Source organism: Saccostrea echinata, unplaced genomic scaffold, assembly GCF_033153115.1.
Source record: "Saccostrea echinata isolate AGI-Se365-2 ecotype Australia unplaced genomic scaffold, CSIRO_AGI_Sech_v1 ptg000020l, whole genome shotgun sequence".
NCBI lineage: Eukaryota > Metazoa > Mollusca > Bivalvia > Ostreida > Ostreidae > Saccostrea > Saccostrea echinata.
The window spans coordinates 787,922-807,620 of NW_026889769.1; the positions used below are offsets into that span (position 1 = coordinate 787,922).

The 19,699-nt window shown below is 35.7% G+C and overlaps 2 protein-coding genes across 3 annotated transcripts in view; one reads left to right on the forward strand and one right to left on the reverse strand.

The window, feature by feature from the left end:
• Nucleotides 1–3,552, reverse strand: part of LOC133189892 (adenylyl cyclase-associated protein 1-like) — a 56,790-nt gene extending 53,238 nt beyond the window's left edge. For both annotated transcript variants that reach the window (XM_061325305.1, XM_061325304.1), the window contains exon 1: nt 3,093–3,552. In XM_061325305.1, coding sequence (XP_061181289.1) covers nt 3,093–3,537 — 445 coding nt within the window. In that variant the 5' untranslated portion in view covers nt 3,538–3,552. The remainder of the gene's footprint in view (nt 1–3,092) is intronic.
• A 3,345-nt stretch (nt 3,553–6,897) lies between these two features.
• Nucleotides 6,898–14,585, forward strand: LOC133189900 (peptidyl-prolyl cis-trans isomerase-like). Its single transcript, XM_061325314.1, has 3 exons — nt 6,898–7,070; nt 8,369–8,530; nt 14,053–14,585. The coding sequence occupies exons 1-3, from the start codon at nt 6,947–6,949 to the stop codon at nt 14,259–14,261; spliced, it is 495 nt and encodes a 164-aa protein (XP_061181298.1). The 5' UTR covers nt 6,898–6,946; the 3' UTR covers nt 14,262–14,585.
• Nucleotides 14,586–19,699: the final 5,114 nt, after the last annotated feature.

The window sequence follows — 19,699 nt, forward strand, 5'->3', positions numbered from 1 at the left end:
CAGACTTCCTTATCCACTGAACAAACATCAAATCTTATATTGTTTATAAAACGATGATCCTATCATCATTCCCAACTTCAAGGATATGATTACTTAGAGTCTATGTATGTGTCATTATGGTTATATTTATGAGCAGGAAGTGAGAAATTATTCGTTGTTGTCGGCAAATACGAGGGTCGTTCAATAAGTAATGCAACCTACAGTTTATCATAATAAATGTAGAAGCACTTCATTCTACTTTTTCACAGTTGAGAAGTATTTTAAGAACTCATAATCACCAAAAACTGCATGCTTTTTCCTATAGTCTTTACAAAGAAATTCACTTTGAAAGTAAGCATGGTCACTAAACTGAACTGTTAACACTGGTCTCTGGCAAGAAGATGAAAATGAGGGCGCATGTAAAAACTGCACTCCATTACAAAAATCACTGAAAAACCAACATGAAAGATGTGGACTTGAAAAACATGCCTTTCAAACTGTTCAGGGGGATTAAGAAATCCAAAATTGGAAAAGGTCGAGTGTTACAAGATTGTACTTGAACTGGTTGGTCAAAATCTGTGGGGGCATGCACCAAAAATTTTGATGCAGTGAGAAATATATTTGCATGAAAATGTGTGTTTACCGTGAAGGGCATTGGTAAGGCACTAAACATTTAATCATCACACTGTATAGAGTTCTGACAAAATATGAATCTGAATATTTCTGTATCAGATGTCTGATTTCCTTACAGATGCCTAAGAGAAAAGTGTGTTAAACTTCCAATGGTCTATTAAAAAATACACATTATTACAAAAGAAGGTATGATAAACTTGGGAGTTGGGTGTCAAAACACTGGTGCCTTTTTTATTGCAGAAAAGGAAGAATTAATGATAGAAAGTGGAATCAGATAGAAATCTGTCATCTTATCATTGCGAAGAGAAGCCAGAGCTCCAAATATGTCTCATACAGGTTAACCCTTTAGTCAAGAAGTCAAAAAATAGTGCAAACTTTTTTATATGTGGCAAGTCATCATAAAAATAATGTAAATATAAGATATGAATTAAGCTAATGCGCTTCATGAAATATGCCAGCGTGAAGTGTCATAGTTCATGTCCTCATGAATTCTCATTAATATAAATTCATCTCTTAATTGAATGACCCTAGTACATACTTCACATATGTATCACTCAGGATCATCAAAACCATTTCATACTATGTAACATATTATGTAGATATCAAGCTTGAAGTTTGAAAATAGTGATTATTCTATTAGTTTCATTGACATCTTTGTTCTCTAAAGCATATACATGTACCAGGGTGTCTTTTTTTAAAATTTGTTTTTGCACTGTAAATTTCTATAATATGTTTGTCCAGATTATCATTCTGTGTGTACAATTACTTCAGGGATTTCCATCTTTGAAATTTTACTGTGGCAGAGGCTTTACGCAAAGCACTCATATTTGCAATGTTTTCACGATCAATTTCACATCTAACCAACTACAAACATGCACTCACATTCAAGCCTCTTTTGAATAACTACCTTGATACAAAAATAGTTTGATTTGCATTATAATAAAAATTGAATACAGGGATTTTGAAATGATTATTTAATTATATACATACTTTTTTCTTCTAAATTATCTGTATAACCAACACATACAAATAAGAAGATCTATATATCCCCTCATCCCCCCCCCCCAACACACACACACACACACACACACACACACACTCGCACCACTTTTTCATTCAAAAGAATCAATACATTGAAAAATTGCTATACAATTTTTAACAAGATCTGATTATCAGAAAATAATTCACCTTTTACACATGTCTAAGAATTGGAATTGTACTTGTTAACTGTATATAATTTAATTCTGGTTGTAATGCGGTATTGGATTGGATAAAAAATTTACTTTACTTTGTATCGCATAAATTGGGTTGCCTACATCACAATGATCCGCCTGACATATTATATTTAAATTTTTGCAATTTGAAGTCATTTTTTAAGGGCAATCATCTTTTTTCTTACACTAAATGAATGAAAATTAAATTATAAGGAATGAAATTACTAGCTACCTAATTCATACGGTATAAACTGGGTTTGAACAGTTCACACTTTTTTATAAACTGCTTTGTGGTTTATAAAGCGTATACTGCCCCAACCCAGTTTATACTGTACAATGGGTACTTACTACTAAATTCATTCCTTAGAGAAATTACCATACTCAGTCAACAGACAGAGGATATGTGCAGAAAAGATGTGCATTTTAATATACAAAAAAAAAACAATGTTTGAATAGGGTTACAGAAGTGACAAATCTCCCCACTCTTTCCTCCATTGTAATACAGCAGGAATTTATAATATTTGCTATATCCAACTTGAGTTGAAATGGTGTATATTCGTGAGGCTAATTGATCGAAAATATACACCATTTTAATGAGTTAGATATAGAAAATATAAAATCACACAATTATACGTTTCTTTTTATCTCATACGATTTTAGTTTTTAACAAAACGTTGAGATAACCCCTATCTGTAAATCTATGTTCAAATCGATGATGCATAAATTGATGACGTAGCTCTGTTGATGTTGACATGCTGAAAGAAAGTTAGGTCCTATTTATGGATAAAAAATATGAAATTTGGAATGATATTTGTTGCATCTTTTAAAACATGCATGACAATGTGCTAGAGATTTATTTCATACAAACTTTTGACTACGAGAATAACAACAGAGGAATCATGAATCCTAGTTCTCTGATTCTGTGTATGGTGATAGTGCTCTTGTAGACCTATGGTTAGTTACAGACTTATACATTATTGTACAATAACATGTATAATGGAAGAAAGCATTGTAGTTGAAAGCTAGTGGCTAGACATTCCTACAAGGTCAAAGGAATACCAACCATTTAACTGCTAGCTATGCCCAACATTACCTATGAGAATGATTAAGGGGGAGGGGGGGGCATCCATTATATCAGGAGCCAATACATGATACATTGTTAAAATTGACATTTCTTTGAGGTATAATGTTTTGTTTTAACGTACATTTTTGCTCATTTATTTACTTTGAAATGCATGAAATGATGTTTATCAATTTATACATTACCTCCATCACCCCCAGAGGAAGATTTACTGGGCACTGAGACAGAGGATTTCTGGGCCAGGGTCTCTAGACGGGTAGCCACAGCCTCCAGTCGATTAACAGCTGACTGTAACTCAGAAGAAGACATGATTCCAAACACTTCCTTCCCTGTCTGCACTTCCTGTTCTTGTAATTTTGGCTTTTCACCTTGTCCAGGTAAAGTCTGTAGAGGTAAAACTTCCTTTTGGAGTTGAACTTCCTCTTGCTGACCTACTTCCTGTTTGGGATCTACTTTTACTTTCTGTTCTGGCTGATCTGAATTGTTATGAAATCCCTCTGTCTGAGATTTGGTATCTGAGGTTACCTCCTGTTCGCTGTGTATATTTGCTGGAATGTTGTCCTGGTGTTTTGTCTGTAAAGAGTCAACATCTGCTTCATCATCATCTGACATAGCACAACAACACATCATTTTGATTGTCTCCTACTTATCCAAATATACCAAAAAAATGAGAAAATGGCCCTATAGAAACCACTGCTTAAGAATGTAACTATTCTGATTCACCAAAATATTTGCTGTGCAAGTCACTTCAATGATCAATCAAAAAAGATGCCCACATATATCTTAGGCACAATCATTCTCCCAGCACATTCCAGGGTCTGCTAGTGCACAACAACACACACATCACAGGTTAATAACGTAATACACTTACTCCCAATTTCCACTGACTTAAAGCATAATAGCAGATCACTCTAGAGTTTACAAATGGCAGCAAAAAATCACACTGTAATGTCTGTACTCCCTAAATCCATGGCAACACCTTGCAAGAATCACTACAGAGATAGATAACATATTTCATGTGTCAGTGTAATTATTATCCTCCCCCAATTAAACACCAATCAAGTCACAGCCTTCATAAGATATGCTGTGCACTTTTCTCAGCATGATTTAATCACTTTGACTAGTAAATAAAAACCTTTATTAACATTCCACTTAATGTTACTGGCCTCAGGTAAGCAGACACTGGGGGCCCACAAAAAAAAATACATGTTTACTTTAAGGTTTCCAGCTCCCCAGGTAAAAAGACAGATGTGCTTTAAAAAAATAATAAATATATGTAAAACAAGAGGCTCATTAAGGCCACAATGCTCACCTCAGTCACTTTGGCCATGTTGTTAACCACCTGATTTTTTTTTTCAAATTTCCCTCTTTAATATCATAAAATTTTTGACTCCATATTGTGCACCAACATCTAACCCTATGAGAGCTATGATTTAAGCAGTTGAAACTCAACATTAGGATGCTTCAACATCCAGACAATAGCTCTGCTGCTGTAGAGAAAATTTTCCTGTACAAATGCATTGCGCGGGTATCAACATTACCGCTACATTGCGAAAAATTTCAACTCATTACCGCTACATTATTTCAAATTTTCGGGCGATCATTACTGCTACATTTTATCAAAAGGACTAATGCCGAAAACAACTCATTACCGCCACATACCGAATCGGCCAGTAATGGCATGGAATATGAGTTCCATTCAATATAATTCACTCTGTCTCACCATGTAGTGAAGTACAATTTGGATCTGAATTTTAATCAAAATGAATACATATAAGTCTGTAGTCGATTTAGCGTCAGATGAATGTCATGGCTACTATTGAGAAGTTTGTGACAAATTGCGGCAATGCAGGATTAGTTATCAATGGATATAAATTTTTTTATACATAAGACTTTTTAACACTCCAAATTGTCTAAAGAATGTGTAAAGACTGTTTGTTTTATCTATGGACAGTGCTTGATTTTAAACTTTTTTTGTACAAATTTTATCAAATGATAGAATTTCAATTGTTCAATCTGACACAACAAAAATTGTGGGGGGGGGGGGGGGGGGCACAACCAGCACCCAGGTCCCTAATGAAAATTTACATATTAAAACAGCAAGACTATACACAGAAAAAAGTGGGTGGTGGGGGATGGGCATCTCCTGACCCCTGGGCATGGATTCCACATAACTTAGGTTTGTTCTGCTCTTTAATAACATTTCTTCTTTTGATAATGCCTGAGCAAAGAGAAAATTTGGACAGAACACATGATACATCTAAACAATTTTTTTTGCAGTCAGAGATTTTCCCCATGCAAGGCTGAGATTTTGCTCCATTCGCAATCACAAAATTCTTCTGTTTTTCCTCCCAAATCCCCATTTTTTTAAAAATAATTATACCCTGTATGGCAGGCTTTGCACTTAAGCAAATGATTGCAATTATGTGTAAATATATTCATGTAATGATGTTAGCAAATCTTGCTGTATAAATGCATTTACATATACATATGCAAAAAATACTCCTGCAAGCATATTTGCACCTAGTCAGGGACAGGTGCAAATCTGTTTATTCATATGCAAAAGCAAATATTCTGCTAAAGGGTTCGATTAATTGGAGAAAGCTTTCTAGCAAGCCTTCTAAGGATGAAAAGATCAGACTCAGTCTGTAATTCTTAATTCTAAATTTCTCCAACTACGTTTGATTTAATTTTATAATAACATATAGCCTAAGATAAAAAGATAATATTTATTCCAAGTTGGGTTTTGACAACAATAAAACATAGGTAATCAGAGATTACAGAGCTCACCTCAACGAATGTTGTCTTTAAGTATAATAAAGACAAAGTCCCAAACTAATAATTAAGTAGTGTGCATCCCTAGATCATGTAGTAGGAGTGAAATGGTTCACCGCGGTATCGATTCACCGCAGTATTTTTTCTCAGTTTGATACATGGTGCAAAATCTCTAATTTTCGGGTTCGCTTCATTTTTCAGTTGGGATTGTTATTCATGTTTGGGATAAGGTAAAACACATTACTCAGTATAAGTAAGTATAGAAAACATAAATGTTTGAGGACTGATAGTTTGCAAAATAATTTTTGACAGTCAAATAATTCTAATGAATTTCTTCTAGTCAATTTGCAAATAAAATTCATAAATTAAGTCACTAGATTTAGTAAAGGAAAGCATAAAACAACGCTGAATTTGTTTCCTTCTATCAAAATGTATCGTATCGAAAATAACCGTACCGAGACAAAATTATACAATACGAACCGTGAAGGAGGTGTATTGTTTCATCCCTATCATGTAGATGTAGCAATTATGCAATTTTGGTCCGATAGGGTTTGCAGTAACTTGGGAATGGACTTACCTAAAAACTTTAAACTAGTCACTCACATTTGTGGATGACTGTAAATTTATACAGGCCGAGTTTTTTAAATTTAACAACTGATAGAATGCAACTTCCTCTTATGATCCATTCCCAATGTGTTATGATATCCTCCCCTGCGGCCCAGCACAGAGGAGTCAGATTCTATTTTTTGGCCATTATGCCTTTTTATGCTAGGGCATGTGACTCAACCTAATTTCAGAAAAGAAAATTCGAGATTAGAGATTCCATTAGAAATTCCTTAACTTTTTCATTCATGTGCATAATTAATAGTTGACTGTATGAATGGACCCGAGAATCAATCTTCTTGAAATGTTAGATGAGGGAAAAGTAAAATGATATATCGGATATATTTTTCAACATTTATGAAAAGAAAGCTTGAAAATATTGAATCTAGGGTTAATCATTATTTTTCAATTATTGACAGTATCTCTGGTTAAAATATGAACGATGCATGAAACTGTGATTATGATTATCATTAAATCTGATATACCTTATTCTAATTCTTCTCCCTTTCACTTCAGTTCCACCGGCTTTCACTTTGCTTCCGCATAGAGGGCGTGTCTTGCCGGAAGTGAAAATTCTTTCCCACAATCCTCTGCGCTGAAATAAATTAGGTTAGCAAGCCGGCACTTTTGCGTTAGTCATCAAGTCAGAACCAGAAGAAAAATGGCGAAACCTAGAGTTTTCTTCGACATCGCACATAATGGCAACAACATAGGTCGTATTGTTATGGAATTGCGTCCTGACGTAGTCCCAAAAACGTCTGAGAACTTCCGTGCACTGTGTACAGGTACGTATTTCATTATGCACGCCGCTCCGCCATGTGTCTTTTGTTTAGTAGAATGGCGGGAAGGTGGCATGGTAATATTTAAACAATGCATGTAAACAATTTCATCAACGAAAATACGGAATAAATTAGACAAATGATTGAATTAAATAATGGTAATAGAATGTTGTAAAAGTGAAACTTAATTTTTTTAGCTTCCGCTTTCGAAAAAGGGGGGGGGGTTAAGTAGTAAGTATATTATTTAAAGTCGGTACTTTGTATATGATTTACATGAGCTCTATAGAACTCTTAAACCAACCAGGTTTGGAATATTTATAAACCAAGACCTAAGTACCTGTAATAAATCCCGGACCGGGAATTCGGGTTTTTATTAATTACTGGAAAAAAACAAGATGTGTTTTTGAAACACTGATGCCCCTGTATGGCAAATTATAGCAAAGGTTAAACTTTCTCAAATGCAAATCAAATATGTTGATACCCAAAGTAAGGTCTTGTCTCGAGGAGTATACCTGTGAAATATGAAAGCCCTAGCAGCAACCATTGAATAGATATAGAAAAGGTTAAAGTATTTCAAAAGTAAGTCAAACATCAAGGTCAAGGTCAAAATTAATGGTGCCTAAGGAAAGGCCTTCTATCATGAAATATACAGGTGAAATATGAAAACGGAAGCACCAATCGTTCAATAGTTATGACCAAGGTTTAAGTTCTTCAAAAGTAGGTCAAACTCCAAGGTTTTTATTCTAATTATCTTTAATCAGAAGCTATTCACAAAAGCGGAAACCTTCTTGGACTTGTATATAAGTTTGATGAAGAATAAATGAGTATTTCATTCAGTAATTAGCAAAAACCCTTTTTTTTCAATTTGGAAATTCCCAACCAGCCCGGGTTTTGCTACGCATTTTAGCCACACTCATGAAAGAGGATACAGATTGGGTCAAGAAAAATACAAGAAAAGTAGGAGAAAGGTGCTTTAGTTCTACATATTCATTCAACTAACAAACCTTCCCTAAAACTGAAAAGTTGTACGACTTGAAAATGGTAGAGAACAGTATACAGACCCATAGTGTATGTAGAGGGGGGATGTTGTGAAATCCAAATCTGGGAGAGGGACAGGGCTATATATATTTACAGACTACTACACATCTAAACCAGAATAGCAATAGTCTCATCACAGCCTTCTGGTTAATACAGTATAAATGAAAATACACTGAATAGGTTTTTGCAGTGAATTTTATCATAGTTGCAACAACTATAAAATATATTTTGAATAAATATATAATGTCTCTACCACTTCTTTTAAGGTGAAAAGGGCTATGGCTACAAGGGGTCTATTTTCCACAGAATAATTCCTGGTTTCATGTGCCAGGGAGGTGACTTCACAAACCACAATGGCACTGGAGGAAAAAGTATCTATGGAAATAAGTTTGAAGATGAAAACTTCCAGCTGAAGCACACAGGACCAGGTAGGAATGCATTTTTGAAAGAAATTTTCAGAGCACATAAAACTGTGTGCAATTTTTCATTAACCAGTGTAAATATTTTTCTTCTTACTGTGCTAAAACGTCTCTAGTTGTTTGTTAAAAATGAAAAATTAGAATGTGAATTTACTGATTTTATTAAACCTAAAGACCTAATTTTTGTATCATATAAAGGATGATGTGACATAACTGCTATCTGGGGCCCCTTTTTCTACGACGAATTATATTAAATCTTCAACAATTTTGATAGTTTTCAAACATAAGTGAATAAATACGACGCCTTTTGAATAGTTTCAATAGTTCCGACACATTTTAATCATAAGGATTACTGCATTATCTATGATTTTTTAGACCCTATGACAGCAACATTCGGCCAGGTTTGTGAAAATATGTTCTTTTATGAAAAGAGAATAGGCGGGTCTTAGTACAATAGAGGGATATGCATGTCTGAGAAATTTACCTTATATGGCTATTGTTATTATTTCGCACATAGTCGCTTACTGAGAACAATTGTCCAATCCGATGACAGAACGACAAAACATGCTGGTTTACTAAATGTTTACATTTTATCACAGACACGTGGTTTAGGTCAATTTACACCTATCACTACTACATTTCAAACTTTTAATGGTCAGCCAAGACTGTTTATACATAATAATACACATGGAACCTCAGCGTTTACCGTTCTGGGTCAAGAAATGCACATTGAACTTGTACTCACTGATACTCGGGAATACGTGTAGACCTAGCGAAATGCCCACCAAACGTTTTACAAAACTTTAAATTATGTATATTTATAAATCAATTGTTTGTACCTGTGAGCTGGGAAATTGTAGATCCGTGCCTAATCTGTGACTCAAATGCATAAAAAATTGTTTATCGGAAAGTAGGTAAAAAAGCCTTTTTTCCAAGCATAAAATTTCCTTAGTATTTTTGTGGTACTCACTCGTAATGCATCTCATTTAGCTGATTGGTCAGTTAGAAAGTATCGCCAGTGCCTCGATTAGCATATGAATTTATTCTTGCGTCAGAAAAAATAGTTTCGTCGATCTGTTCATAATAGGAAAGGCCAGCTAGATTTTACCATTTTTTAAAAAACAACATGTGAGCGCAGTTAGGTACATTTTTCTCCTTTCACATATAGGTAGATTTCAATAAAATACAGTGACCAGCCAAAGTAGAAAAATGTACCTACTTGCGCTCGTATATTTTAAGAGCTTCAAAGAGGGGTGGGGCCAAAATTCAATGGGAATCTGATGTAAACATGGTACCCCTACCCAAATGAAAGATCTGTATCTTCCAAATTACGCTTCTATTTTTGTTAAAAGTAGTTTTCCATAAGGGAATACATATCAGTGATTAGTTGCATGCAAAAATTAGAGAAAAATTTGGACATTTAATTTTTTGTCAATTTACCGGGGGCCGTATGTCACATCATCCTTTGAAATGAATGTTTGAAGATTTTGAATGAATAGTAAATTACAAATATTCAAATGGAAATTTAGCTTAGGGACATTTAATTCAGTCATATATCTGTTACATGGCACAGCACACTTTGACTTTGGTTGAGTTGCATGTAAATGAACTTGTAATGTTTCAAAATATTATAGGTGCATTTTAATGCCTCAGTCATGGCATATAGTGTTACCCTGTTCCGTCATTCTGTTATTCCATCATCATTGACTTTCCTTTCATTATCTCAGCAACAGTTGCACACATTCAACTCAAATTTGACATATGCAGTGATGAATCTCTTCCGATATTTAGCAGAATTCCGCTAATTTGAATCCAAGAATCCGATATTTATGAGTGCTTTCCTATATTTCAATACCTTCGATTTTTGCAGCGATCTGTTTCGACTTTTGTCCTGGTAAAAAACTCAAGTTGTTTCGTCCATGTTCTGATCTAATCTGCATCATCCAAACGTTTTCTTATATCTCCAAGTAATGTAAACACAAAAGCAGGGATGATTGAGACTTCCTTACAATGGTGTGGCGGTTCATTCAGCCAGGTCAAGATGTAAAAGTTGTTGAACAGACTAGGGCTGTGTATTGACCAAAATATTTCAATACGATACAATACGATATTTCATAAAGCGATATGCAATATATTGGATTCTTTAACAAATCTATCAATTGAAATAGGTCTTGTAAATCAATTTAATGCATAAATTTGATAAAAACGGGATGTTTTATTACCAAATTGGAAGTTCCTGTCTCCCTCTCTTTACAAAGTACACTTCAAATTCAAACTTTTAATGACTGTAAAACTACCATGTTAAAAATTAGTTGTCTATTTATTTTGCAATAGTTATTTAAGATATGCTATCTCATTCAAAAGAATGATGGCGATAAAAGTGATAAATTACCGTATATACTCGCCTATAAGTCGGTTTTTTGGGAGTTAAACTTTGGTCCAAAAACCCCTTCCGACTTATAGGCGAATTATGAGTAGGGGTGAAACGATACACCTCCTTCACGGTTCGATACGTATTGTACAATTTTGTCTCGGTACGGTTATTATGTTCCCCAAACGAAGTTGGGGAACATATTGTTTTTACTCTGTTTCTTATTATTATTATTATTTTTCTTCTTCTTCTTCTTCCTGGGTACTTTTTTGTCCGCGAGTGATCTCGTCAACTACTCATCCGATTGAGGTGAAACCTTTTTAGGGTTAATAGGCATGTTTTGTAGATATGCGGAATCAAGGTCATTTTGCGCGCACGTGCATGCACGTGCGTGCGCGTGCAATGCGTAAAATGACCAATATACTTGATATAGCTGTAACTTTTATATTTTTTGATGAAATGCTTTGATACTCAGAATATAAGGATATATTAGAAGTGAAAACAAGATGACATGGTCAACATGCACATGCATGCACGTGTGCGCAGGCGCAAAGCGTAAAATGACAAATATACTTGATATAGTCGTAACTTTGATACTTTTTGATGAAATGCTTTGATACTCAAAATATTTATATATATTAAAAGTGTAGACAAGATGACATGGTCATCATGCACATGCATGCATGCATGCATATGCATGCACGTGCGCGCGCGTGCAATGTGTTAAATGACCAATATACTTAATATAGCCGTAATTTTTATATTTTTTTATGAAAAGCTTTGATATTAAGAATATACAGATATATTAAAAGTGTAGACAAGATGATGTGGACATCATGCTCATGAATGCACATGCGCGCGCGTGCAATGTGTTAAATGACCAATATACTTAATATAGCCATAACTTTTATATTTTTTTTATGAAAAGCTTTGATACTAAGAATTAACAGACATATTATAAGTGTAGACAAAATGGCATGGTCATTATGAACATGCATGCAGGTGCGCATGCGTGCAATGCTAAGATGACCAATATACTTGATATAGCCGGAACTTATATATTTTTTGATGGAATGTTTTGATACTGAGAATATAAAGATGCTTTTATAGTATAGATGAGATGACATGGTCATCCTGCACATGCATGCACGTGCGCACGCGTGAAATGCAAAAAACGATCAATATACTTCATTGCCTTATTTAATGAAGCTTACAGGAAATAAGACACCAAAAGGGTGTTGGGGAGCGTTTGGGGAACATCTGTAACGGTCCCCGTTACAATTATAACTAGTTTTCGATACGATACATTTTGATAGAAGGAAACAAATTCAACCTTGTTTTATACCTATGTTTACTAAATCTAGTCACTTAATTTACGAATTTTTATTTGCAAATTGACTAGAAGAAAATGACTAGAATTATTTGACTGTGAAAAATTATTTTACAAACTATCTTTCATCAAAAATTTACGTTTTGTGTACTTACATGTGTATTTATACTGAGTAACATGTTTTACCTTATGCCAAACCCGACTGAATAACGATCCCAATCAAAATATGAACCGAACCGAAAATCAGAAATTTTGTACCGTGTATGAAACCGAGAAAAAATACCGTGGTGAATCGATACCGCGGTGAACCGTTTCACTTCTAATTATGAGAATATTGGTATAATAGCGGGTCAGTCCCTTTTATGTAAGCTTAAAAAATACAACCGACTTATAGGCGGACCGACTTATAGGCTAGTATATACGGTAACAATGAATTCTACTTCATTCTAGGACAAAACACTTGTCACGAAAGGATTGGATAATTATCAAAACGAGCAAGAATGATCAGGTTGTAGGTAATAGTCGGCCTAGTAGTCCTGAACACCAATATCAAGATGTTAACATGTTAAAGATTTGTTTTCAAAGTGAATGTAACATAACAAATAAAGATTTTCAAGTTAAATTCATTAATTTAAGGCTTAAAATAGATACAAAAAAACGGAACCGAAAACCCGTAACCGAACCAAAAATTTACAGAACCGACCCGACCTGAAAAATTTTGGAACCGTGACAGCCCTATCTGTTTTGGGTATAAACGAGGAATTTTTGACAAAGTTATGCCCCTTGGACTTAGAAAAATTCCAGTTATTTGCTTTCTTTTCATTATCTATACAAAGGTTGAACAGATTAATTACTGATTTATCATAATTAATTGCAAAGATGTGATGTAGAAGACTATTTCTGGTTGATGCATCTCGGATAGTACCAGTAGATGACCCCTATTCATTTTAAGTTCAGAAGGTCAATTTCACTTCCATGTACACTGCCCATAATGTATACTGCTCTCAATAAAGGCTTGTGCACCCTATATTGGCTTGGGGGGGGGGGGGGGTGCATAAGTGTTTCATAAACATCTCTTGTTATTTTAATTTTTTCTATCTCCAGAGTTTAAGTACTTATTTCTGCAGACATCCTATTGTAATCATATAAAACAGTAGCTTTTATCCATCCTGTAGGATTCAAGAACTAATGAAATTTACTTTGTTAACATGTAATTGTCTCTTTATAAGTTGGAAATTTCATTTGATCTTGGTTATGATGTATTGTACGTTCCAATTAGTAACTACATCTTAGGAGATGCACATCAGACTTAAGAAATGGAAAAATCATTGAATTCTTTGTACCAAGGATGATGTGATTCTCTTCATTTCACTCTTAATCTGTTTATGATAATTGAAACAATATTTGACAGTCGTGTCATGTGCCATGGCGGTATGCTTTATTCCCTTAAAAAAATAATCCGAAATTCCTTATGTTTGATTTGTTAACCTTAATATAAAAATGGAAATTGGTAAATGATTGAAGAGCAAGACCTGTATTAACTAAGGTTGGTCCTCTCTCAGTTGTTGGGACAAAAATCATGAAAATTATCAGATCTGGGAGAGAATTACAAATCAATTGATACTGAGAAATACTAAATTTTAGCTTTAAAATTGCAACTGCCACATATTCATAAATTATAATTAAAAAATTAATTTACTGATAAAGAGATGAAGTTCTGGGAAATGCACATTTATTTCTGTTTCAAGTTGTGCAAATATTTAGTTTGTTACAAAAGATGTATTGACATGACTATCAGTACCTCTGATCATGTTTTTTCTTTTATTGCAGGTATTTTATCCATGGCCAATGCAGGCCCCAACACCAATGGCAGTCAGTTCTTTATCTGTACGGAAAAGACCGCTTGGCTAGATGGTAAACATGTTGTGTTCGGACAGGTTGTCGAAGGCATGGATGTCGTCAAAAAAATGGAGGGGTTAGGTTCCCAGAGTGGAAAACCATCTGGAAGAGTTTCAATCGAAAATTGTGGCCAGCTATAAATAAAACATTTGAAGAAAAATCTCAAGTAATCAGCCACTCTTATCATGAGAGGAACACTACCTATAACTGTAACAGTGCTAAAACAAGTGCTTATTTCTGCAGACTATCTATTGTAATCATATAAAACAGTAGCTTTTATCCATCCTTTAGGATTCAAGAACTAATCATGCAATTTACTTCGTTTACATGTTATTGTCTTTTTATAATTTAGAAATCTCATTTGATGTTTGTTTTGAAAAGGGTTGTTGTCAAGGGTTACAATTGGAAGGTCGCAAAGTTCAGAATCAGAGGTGAAATATTCGGAAATAAAATTTCTTTTCTTATTTTTCTGTTTAATTATTTGTGCAAGAAGATATTTTCTTCAGAATTTGAAGTTAAATTTTGCACAGGCTAGTGTCAATGATTTATGGACATTTACTTCACTTTTCCCTGGAGTATTTTACTAGACCACCCAGACCAGAGAGCAAAATTGAACATTCAGAGCAACTCATGTCTCTTTGACCATTAGTTTTGGTCAGTGTACCCAGAATTTAAACAGTTTTAATGAGTGAGTCATTATATTCAAGCATACAAAAAAATAGTTATTTTGAAAAACTTTAATTTGGATTTCCAGAATTTTATTGCACTGTACAGACTTCTGTTTTTTTTTCTATGTGAGTCTGTTGCAGTTTGCTAGTCTGTCGGTCATTGTCAACTTATTCCAGCCCTGAATTTTCGGTACAGTGTATTATATTATAGAGTCTTAAAAAATGTGTATATCATAGGCCTTGGCATAATTAGGGCCCCGCTCTGCGGATGCCCTATAGTGATCAGTCTGTCCGTCTGTCCATCTAAGATCTCTTGTCCAGAGCATATCTTCTCTCTCCTTGGCCCAATCTGGCTCATACTTCACCCACAGAGTGTCTTTGGGTAAAGGGTGTGCAGTGACCTTGAACCATGTTTCTAGGTTGAAGGCCAAGGTCATAGCAGAATTATATGAAAAATCCTTGTCTGGAGCATGTCTTCTCTCCTCTTGGTCCAGTGTGGCTCATAATTCACTCACAGAGTGCCACTGGTCAATGGATGTGCATTAGCCTTGAACAAAGTTTTTAGGTCAAGGTCAAAAAATAGCCTCTCTGTTTAAATCCTTGTCCAGAGCATATCTTCTCTCTCCTTGCCCAATCTGGCTCATACTTCACCCACAGAGTGTCTTTGGGTAAAGGGTGTGCACTGACCTTGAACCATGTTTCAAGGTCATAGCAGAATTATATGAAAAATCCTTGTCCAGAGCATATCTTCTCTCCTCTTGATCAAATGATCATACTTCACTCACAAAGTGCCACTGGTCAATGGATGTGCAGTGACCTTGAACGAAGTTTTTAGGTCAAGGGTCAAGGTAAAAAAAAAACACTGTTCAAATTTTTGTCCAGAGTATATTTTCTCTCTCCTTGGCCCAATCTGGCTCATACTTCACCCACAGAGTGCCTTTGGGTAAAGGGTGTGCAGTGACCTTGAACCATGTTTCTAGGTCTAAGGTTAAGGTCATAGCAGAATTATGTGAAAAGTCCTTGTCCATAGCATAACTTTTCTCCCCTTGGTCCAATGTGGCTCCTAATTCACTCACAGAGTGCCACTTGTAAGTGGATGTGCAGTGACCTTGAACGAAGTTTCTAGGTCAAGGGTCAATTTCAAAAATAGCCTCTCTGTTTAAAATCTTCGTTCGGTGCATAATTTCTTTCCCTTAAGTCCAGTCAGCCTCAAACCTTACAAATTGACTTAGGGTATGGATCATTTGTGATTTTCCTTCCATATTTCTGATAGAGGATATGCAACAATTTTCATAGAGGATATGCAGCATTTGTGATTTTTGTGCCGTTTTTTGATGGAAGGTGTTGAGCACTCGTGATTTTTGTGCCATTTTTTATTATAACAAGGATAACATAGAAGCCATTTAGACTCCAACAACACATCCCTTAATAGTACACAAATGTTCCTCTTCAAAATAAACCCTTTTCAGCTACCTTACATTTTCGTGTTCATTGCTGAAAGCGGGGCCCTTTGAGATGGCCACCATCTCAATGATATCTAGTTGTAATTCATTGGGAGCTTAGGCCTTCCATATAGCAATCCATCAGTCTGAAGGGCCAATTTTGTAGAACTATCCACTTTCATAATGTTACGCACTTAGTACAACAATAACCATGTATGTATATAAATGATATGTGTTGAAAATTACTAGGCTCATCTTTTGATAAAATCTAGAACATCTGGAAAAATTCTGATTGTTGCAATTCATTGTGTCAATATTTTTACTTTTTCCACAACCTGTAATCGGTGGTAATGAAGTTGTGAACTGTAAGGCAAGGAGTCCATTATTGCATTGGATATTTACCAAGTTCTATAGCATTAATCTACGGTTCCCAACAGCTGCCTTTTATCTCCATGGTTTATCTTTCCATTTTTGCACAATAGAGCTAGAACCTTGAGTGAGTCTGATCAAAGTTTGTCCAACATCCATATAATGGAAAGACACGTCACATCGTCATCTCAAGAGTCGCTTAGGCCAAGTTCCAAGGACTGAGATGGGTCAAGGAGAAGTATATGAGAACGGTTGGTCATAATCTCGTGGAGATTTGGCTCGGCTATGTATTTGGTCTGATGCCTTCGGTGAATGCGTCAAACGAGCTGAATCTCCACCGAGATAAGGTTGGTCACAGTCATTACAGTACAAGAATTCCCATCTGCTGTAGATTCAAGTTGGTTCAATTCATAGTCGCCATGCAGGGTTTAGGTCGGTTAAAGAGTAAATTTGGGAAAATATTTTTCAAGAATAGCAAGACCACCGTTAGGCGTTAGTCAAAATTATGTTCAGGCATACGTATAGTATTTTTAATAATGGTTTTTTTAATGCCCTGCCATGAATATGTATGGGGTACATAGTGTTTATCATGTCTGTCACACTTTGCCTGATCAATGCAGAGGGCTCACGGTGGGTGTGTCTGGTCCTCTGGTGTCTCCAGGGGTCCTTGTTTTTGCCCTCTTCACAATCGACAGGGTCGTCCCTAAGAATTGAAATAGAAGGGGGCATTTAAAAAGTATGTGGGTATTTGGGATTCCTCTCCCAATGGGGAGTTTAAGAAGAATACCAAAATAACCGGAGGATTACATCATTAAAGGCGGGGAGATTGATGAGATTGATCACTGTTCATTATTTTCACCAAATTACCATGATTTTTAGCTCACTTGAGCTGAAAGCTCAAGTGAGCTTTTCTGATCACCCGTTGTCCGTCGTCCGTTCGTCTGTAAACTTTTCATATTTTCAAGTTCTCAAGAACCACTGGGTCAATTTTAACCAAACTTGGTACAAAGCATCCTTGGGTGAAGGGGAGTTTAAATTGTTAAAATGAAGGGTCAAGTCCCTTTCAAAGGGGGGATAATCAAGAAAATACAAAAATTGGGTGGGGTCATTAAAAAATCTTCTCAAGAACCACTGGGCCAGAATAGCTGAAACTTCTGTGGAAGGATCCTGGAGTAGTGTAGATTCTAAATTGTTCAAATCAGGACCCCCGGGGATAGGGCAAGGCTAAAACAGGGAATCCAAGTTTTACATTGAAATATGTAGTAAAAATCTTTAAAAATCTTCTTCTCAAGCACCACTGGGCCAGAAAAGCTGAAACTTCTGTGGAAGGATCCTGGGGTAGTGTAGATTCTAAATTGTTCAAATGATGACCCCCGGGGGTAGGGCGGGGCCACGATAGGGAATCCAAGTTTTACATTGAAATATGTAGCAAAACTCTTTAAAAATCTTCTTCTCAAGAACCACTGAGCCAGAAAGGATGAAACTTATGTGGAAGCATTCTGAGATAGTGTAGATTCTAAATTGTTCAAATCAATACCCCGGGGGTAGGGCGGGGCCACAAAAGAAAATCCAAGCTTAACATTGAAAAATGTAGAAACAATCTCTAAAAACCTTCTCCACAAGAACCACTGAGCCAGAAAGGCTGAAACTTATGTGGAAGCATCCTGGGGTTGTGTAGATTCTAATTGGTAAAATCATGATAATTGGGGGTAGGGCGGGGCCACAATAAGTACTACAAGGAGAGGGGATCAGGTGAAAAACAGCAAGGCCAAAGTTACTCAGGTGAGCGTTGTGGCCCATGGGTCTCTTGTTATTATGCTTCAACAAAAAGTGGGGGGCAAACCAGTCTTTCAGTGTACATTTTCAATTAGTAAAATATTAAGTTTGGAAAAAGTGGGGGGGGGGGCACACCCCCCCCCTTGCCACGTGCCTGAACTCAAGATACATACCATGTCCAAAGTAAAATGCTTTAGACTTTCAAGTAAGTGTTGTGACGAATAGGCTTCTTGTTATTTTTTTTAAATGCCTATTATTCCTTTATAATTCATGATCTGCTTATGCTTCTTCAGGATGTAGACTATGTTTTGAATGTTTGCATCAAATAAATGGAAATAACGAACAGTATTTAAGCTCAAAAGCCCATTAAACAATACAAATCAGGAGCAGAGCAAAAACAGACCTCTAAAACATCAGAGGTGGGATCAGGTTCCATGGAAGAGTGAGCATCCCCTGACGACCGGTCACACCCGCCGTGTGCTCCTTGCCATGATCGGGAAAATTGGAAAAATCCGTCGACAATTCAGTGTGTAAATAATGGCCTAACAATTAGTATGAAAAACGTCAGCATTTGATTTTGCATATGATTTGACTATGAGTGGTCAAGATGGGTAAAGGCTAAGCTAAGACCCTTCTGGTCATTTTCTTGGAAATATAAAAATAGAAATCTCTTAATTACAAATTATTTTCTACACGCAAAATTATAATAATAAAAAAAAAATCAATCATTCTGTTACCAGAAATTAAATTGGCGAAGATAACGAACAGTGATCGATCTCTAAAAACCTACCAACAATACAAATCTTTAAACAGGGCATAAAAAACAGAACAGTGGAAATTCCAGAGATAAGATCATGTGCCCAGGAGGAGTAAGCATTCGTAGTCGACCGTCACACCACAGTGAGCCCTATGTATTGATCACGTAGACGGAGTAATCCATGGTGATATAAAACAAAGGCCTTAAAATTGGTCTGTTTGTAAAGAAGGTCACCATAACGACCGTAGAATTTTCGAAATTCTGACTTTAATCGGGGTTGTTGAAATCCTTGTAACATCAACTTATTTGTCAATAGCTTGCCTCGGTTTAAAATCTAATCGTATTCAGAGAATGTTCTTGCGTATCAAATGAGGTGGGAGACATGAACTCCATATGCAGCTGATGTTAAAATATTGCTATATAAAATAAAGGAAGTGAAAATGGAAAAGCTGAAGTCGCCCTGTTTGTCATACAGTAGTTATAAGTTGGCCATTATCGTCTATATAGTCAGTAAAACATCCAATTATGAAACAGATGTGGCAGACTCTGTAGTGTACTGTCTTTTA